Here is a 6,000-nt window from a genome sequence, read left to right on the forward strand (position 1 = left end):
GGGATTAATGTTAATAAATCCTCTAACCGGTATTTTCTGCTCGCATTTTAGATATTACCATAAACCTTTTCATAATTTTATAAGGATGGCAATGCAAGGGCAAAACTGCATATTAATATTCTCATTAGATGAGAAGAGAAAACATCCCCCTATGTCAGAGCGGAGAAAACGAAGATGATGGAAATTAGAAAAGAAAAAAAAAAAATGACATTTTGCACAGTGGCCTTCAAGAACGATTAGCAGAGCATGCTGGGAAATTCTTATTGCTAATAAGGCCTGCACTACATTTTAAATTATGTGCTCTGAGCATGCTCCGTGGGAAGAGACACAATGACCCTCGAAATGTGAAATTATGGGGATGAAATCAGCAGCGTATTTTTTTCCCCTTTGTAAAATCTCATACACAATGCCTATACTGTAAAGTTCTGAGCATTTGGAGGTTTTTGAAAAACGACCAGTTTTGCAAGCAGAAACCGCTTTGACAAATGTTCTTTGATGGAAGTTTTCTTTTTATGTGCAAAGTTTTGGAAAAGTTTTGTGCGCAGAGTTTTTTTTTTTTTTTTAGTAGAAACTCTCCAAATGCTCCCCAAACAATTTCCACTGCATAAAAAGTAGCAAGAAAAGAAAACCCTCAATGTGCATGCACCCTCAAGCATTTTTTTGCAGCCTCAAGTTTTGAAAAAATTCCATCAAAACGCATTTCAAAGAAGTGAAAAGCATGCTCTTTCCGCTTCACTAGGTTTTTTTTATAATCTGTTGTGGACATAAAATGTTGAAAGAAAAAAAAATAAATCTCCACTTGCAAAGTCTTTTTTGAACTTTTACCCCCCACACCACTTTGAAAATCGCTTGGTGCAAACTTCTCTTTAGTGGATCCTAATGGAATCCAAACTTGGCACTGTTGAATCAGCTGCAAAAAGCACGTCCAAAAAAAAAAAAACAAAAAAAAAAAAAAAAAAAAAAAAACACCCTCTTCCAAATACTTGCTCCAAAATAAAGAAAAATTGAGAAAAAAAAAAAAAAAAAAAAGTAATTTTTTTTAAAATCCTCACTCTAGACAGTCAGCTGCTTATCAAACCCGTGTGCACGTACCCTAAAAATATGTGCGCATGGAGTTTTTCTGACGCGGGCAAAAATAAAACAAGTTTTCTAGTAGAAACTGCTTCTTTTTGGAAAGTTTTCAGTTTACTGAAGCGGTTGTATGTGCACACGGCATCTTTTTCAGGTGGATTCTGCCTGGGACCCTCCTGAAGAAATTACAAATAAAAGTTAAAAATAGTGAACGTATTCAGAGCAATGCAAAAACGACCCAAAAAAAACAGAGGCGCTCCAGCGGTTAGATGCAGTTTTTCCAAACTTATTTTTTGCAGTTTTTCCCACCAAAGCGTTTCTTGCAGCCTTCTGATTAGACAGTGCCTAGTTTGGAGAGGTTTACAAAAGGAGACGCTTCTCAGAAGTGACGGTGCACTCTTTTCTCCCACCAGGCGGTTATCAAGAATAACCTACGAAAGCCTGAACATCTGACCAGCAAAAAGTGTTTTTTTTTTTCCAAACAAAAGTGAAAAGGAAGGGTCTTTTAATACATTTTTTTCAGCTATTTTTCTGATGTTTTTTTTCTAAGCGTATCTGCGCCAAGAGGGTCCCGCCAAAAAACCTTCATGCACATACCCCAACGATCGGCAGTGCCACAGTCCTGCAAGATGTGGTTCTTGCCTTGGTGCATCCGGGCCCACAATAGTTTTTTTGCTTTGGGGCCTCTGAAATCTGCAATCCTGTCAATCTTACAAGGGCTTTTAAAGAAAGGGGGGAACCCCAAAAAAATAAATAAAAAGGAGTCGGGGCAGTACGGCTCTGCTTAATAGGAATGCTGGGGGTTGTGCTACAAATCTCGACGTACTGGATACCGGAAGTGACAACTAATAGTAATGGTATTTACAAGGAGTGTACAGGTGACTCCGTGCCAGCGGACATGCAAAAATACAAAGTGCATAAATAGCAATTCCATAATAAATGTACTGAGCACAGGGGCTGCAGTTGCACCCAGATCCCCCTTAGGAGAAGACCACCCATTATAGTTGGGGACTTGGAGATTTTGCATTGGGACCCACGTGTTTCACGTTCCTCCACTGCGGTTTTAGGACAGTCTGGCTCCACTTCTCCATAGGACAGTACACAGGCTGGAATAAATGGCGCCAATATTCTACCAATGGAGCAGAAATCGGGGAATTGTGTCGGCTTTTCATTAATGCATTAGGAATCGGTCTAAAAGAAAAAACATGTTTGTTGCCCCTTTTATGGAAAGTCAGGGCAAAATCTGCTGCAATCGGTGCTAACTGGTTTTCTTGTTATGTGATATTCTAGATTACGGTATATTCTGAATTAGCAGATTTTCTGGATTATTGGGAGTGCACTCCTGATACGTACGTCCGGCTGTGACGAGGGTTAAAATGGACTCATCTTACTGCATTATCTGAATTCTGAAGACGTTACCTTTCACCTCAAGTGGTGTGACGTCAGCAGGTGTGGAACCTACAGACCCGCAGCTGAGGAGGAGAAGGCCTCCTGGAGCGAGGGAGACACTGGTCTGACCTGTGTAGGGGGTGAGACTGAGGATGAGGAAGGCCCTGGTACTAGATCAAGCCCTATGCGTCCCAATCCACTCATGTAGGGCCCAAATAATACCAAGATATAGTACCAATATGATACTACAGAGATTCTGCAGCAGGGGTGGGAGTCGCGAAAATTCCACGGCTTCTGAGGAGAGGGTTGCAAACATTTGGAGGCGGCCGAGGACACGGTCGCAAATATTTGGGGGCGGCCGAGGACAGGGTCGCAAACATTTGGCGGCGGCCGAGGACAGGGTCGCAAATATTTGGGGGTGGCCGAGGACAGGGTCGCAAACATTCTGCGGCAGCTGAGGAAAGAGTCGCAAACATTCCTCGGCGGCCAACAAAAGAGTCGCGAACATGCTGCAAGCGTCTTAAGAGTTCCGCAGCAGCTACACATAAGCCAGTATAGCAAACTGCAGCTGATGAAGAAACTTTTTGTTTAACTTAGTTGGAAGAGAAGGCACTACCAATGAAAGTCACCTATGACTGACCGCTTCCGCAGACGTGATAAGTGGCCTCCATGTGGCGCCGCTCATCTCCATATTAGAATGTGATATTTATACAAGTATTTACAGATACGTCAATGGGAAACGTGCATTCCACGCATGCAGAGACCACCACATTTCCCATCCCCCTTTACATACTAACCTAATCCAAGCTCAGCAGTGAGATACGGGCGACTTTCCAGGCACTCATACCCATCATCTCCAACTACAGTAACTGCTCATTGCGCAGGGAGTTATAACATTTTGGCAGCCGCCTCGCTTTCTGGGAACCATTCATAAAGGGCGAAGAGCTTCGTACTTACAGTATAGAGCCCATTCATACCAACAGCCCCATATGGAGCCATTACGGCCGGGGTCATACTTGTGAGTACAATGCGAGAAACTCTCATCAACACCCGGTACTGCCGCCGGCACTCGAGACCGCATAGAAATACATGCAGCAGCACACTCCGGTCCAAGTGCCCACAGCAGTGCCGGGTATTGATGGGAGAGTTTCTCGCACGCAAGTGTCACCCCGGCCTTACCAGAAGGCTTAGAGGGACACCCATGAGAGATAATCTTTTGGCGCAGATAGAGTCCCCTTACCTCCTCGTATAGATCCATAGCACAAATGTGTTTGCAAAATTCCAAGATTTTGTTATTAATCCCACAAGGTCCCTGCGGTACATGGAGGAGTCCAGGACCTCACTAACCGCACTGCCCCCTACTGAAGGCTGGACAGCACTCAACAAGACCAAGGAGGAAGCGCAAGGCTGTCCTAATAACCACAGGGGCACATTATCATTGACAAACAGGCCACACGGCTCAGCTATGTCAGGTGCTTGAGCCACCAGATTTCCAATGATTAATGTAGGTACTCGTGCGATAAGGCGCTGCAACGTAGAGCGGCAAAACCCAAGGGAATGTATGGTGGACTGATGGGGATGTGTAATTACTCAGAATATAATCATAATATATAAGAATTAGAAAAACAACAAACATACACACTACATAATAAAAATGCAAAGTATATATAAAAATATAGAAAAAACAAAATATATAATAAAATAGAGCAAAATATATAAAATACACATTTAATAACAGTAATAATATCAAAATATAGAACCAAAAAAAAAATAAAAAAAAAATAAAAAAATATATATATATATATATATATATATATATATATATTTACATACATACACAAAATAATCAAAATATACAAGGTAAAGAGGCATAACAGGAAACACTAAACAAAATAGCACCCCATAAAAAATAAATGCTAATAAAGAAAAAACAAAATCAGAATATAAAAAAGGAAATAAAGCAAAAAAATAGAATAAAAATACAGAGAAAAATATTACTGAAAAAATAAGTCAAAATACACAAATAAAAATATATAAAACACACCAAATAAAATAAAGTGAAATATTTTATTTTTAGCTTCCTATGATCATGTATTAGTTACAGGACCATAATATTACATTAACCCCTGCATTATGATTCATTCGTCATCTTTCTCCTTACAGACAGTAATATTGACAAGTTCATACAATGAATGCGGATCGACCTCATAGTTTAGAATAAAAAACACCAAAAATGCTCCATAGACTATAAGCGGAAAGTAAGGGGATGACGTGTGCAACAAAAAGTGGCCATCCTAAATTGCTGGAGGACTGTAAGTCTCAGCATGCTCCAGCTGCCTCCTGGGAGTTGTAGTGTCCTGGTATCCACAGCAGCTTTGGGTCAGGGGTCAGGCTCCCCCCTCGGCCATTAATCTCTGCTCCTCTGACACATTACATAGAGTCATCCGCAGTCTGGAGTGACACAATCACACAGGCGGCATGAATGGAGACGGGATCGTGTGTAATCCCAGCGCTGAGGGTACCGCTGCCAGCCCTCCTGAATGGACAATGCGGACAATTGGGTGGAATCTCTCCTGCTGGCATGGGCACCGGAGAACCGAGCCGAAAAATAAAAGGGGATGACACGGGTACGAGAGAGCGCGGAGCCTGGCTCCTCTGGACCACAAGGGTTAACCCTTTCCTCCCTGCAGCATCCATCACACATGCACATTAGGGGGTGGTGGGGATGATCGAACAGGAAAAAAAAAGGAGGAGGACAGGGAACAGCGTTCCGCAAACCATTCTGCCCTTTAAACACACATCTCTTTGTTTCATGCCGTCTGCATCGAAAACAGCGATCGTCTCTCTGCAAAGAAAGCGTCCTACGGGTTACCTTTCCGAAAAGACCTCAGAGCAGAAGTGGCGACCTCGCTCGTTAACTCCTCGCATGCCAGGGGGTTGGGGGAAGCTATCACACTCAGGTTAATTAGAAGCACATCAAAAAAAAAAAAAAAAGGGGACATGACACATAGAGGGGGGTTTAAGCCCCTGCACGCCAAGCAATCCTTCTTCGCCGGTGCGTGTTGCATGTTCGCCCAATATCAGCGAACTCCTACCTGTCCCCGCAGTGCTGAGCAGGACGATCCCCAGGAGAACGCAGCCATGTAATAGTGTGTGTCCAGGAGCCATGGTGTACAAGTGCCTTCCTATGCTGCTGTCTTCTCTCTGCCTCCCTCTGCACCTGCCCTGCCACTAATGTATGCTAATGAGATGCAAAGGCGAGGGAGGAGCCCCCGAGAGAGAAGCCTATAGCAGTGGGAGCCGAGTCTTCTCTATGCAGAAAGGGAGGTGACTGTTTACTAGTCCCATGCGGGTGTCAGGAGGGAGGGCAGGGGCTTAACCCCTTGTGCAACCAGGAAACTCATTTTGTCCTTTTTTTTATTGCAACTGTGATACAGAAGGGTTACATTGTCAGACGTGCGACCATCAAGCGCGACCAAGACAAAGAGGATGGAAAGTTTAGGAGTTTAAATGGATAAAAAGTAAATGTTTATCGTTACG

The 6,000-nt window shown here is 43.1% G+C and overlaps 1 protein-coding gene across 1 annotated transcript in view; it reads right to left on the reverse strand.

Annotated features, from left to right (window-relative positions):
• CADM4 (cell adhesion molecule 4) overlaps nucleotides 1-5,730 on the reverse strand; it is a 338,959-nt gene extending 333,229 nt beyond the window's left edge. Inside the window, exon 1 of the mRNA XM_073570668.1 lies at nucleotides 5,556-5,730. Coding sequence (XP_073426769.1) covers nucleotides 5,556-5,628 — 73 coding nt within the window. The 5' untranslated portion in view covers nucleotides 5,629-5,730. The remainder of the gene's footprint in view (nucleotides 1-5,555) is intronic.
• Nucleotides 5,731-6,000: the final 270 nt, after the last annotated feature.

This window comes from Dendrobates tinctorius, unplaced genomic scaffold, assembly GCF_039654945.1.
Source record: "Dendrobates tinctorius isolate UK_male_01 unplaced genomic scaffold, ASM3965494v1 ptg000028l, whole genome shotgun sequence".
Lineage (NCBI taxonomy): Eukaryota > Metazoa > Chordata > Amphibia > Anura > Dendrobatidae > Dendrobates > Dendrobates tinctorius.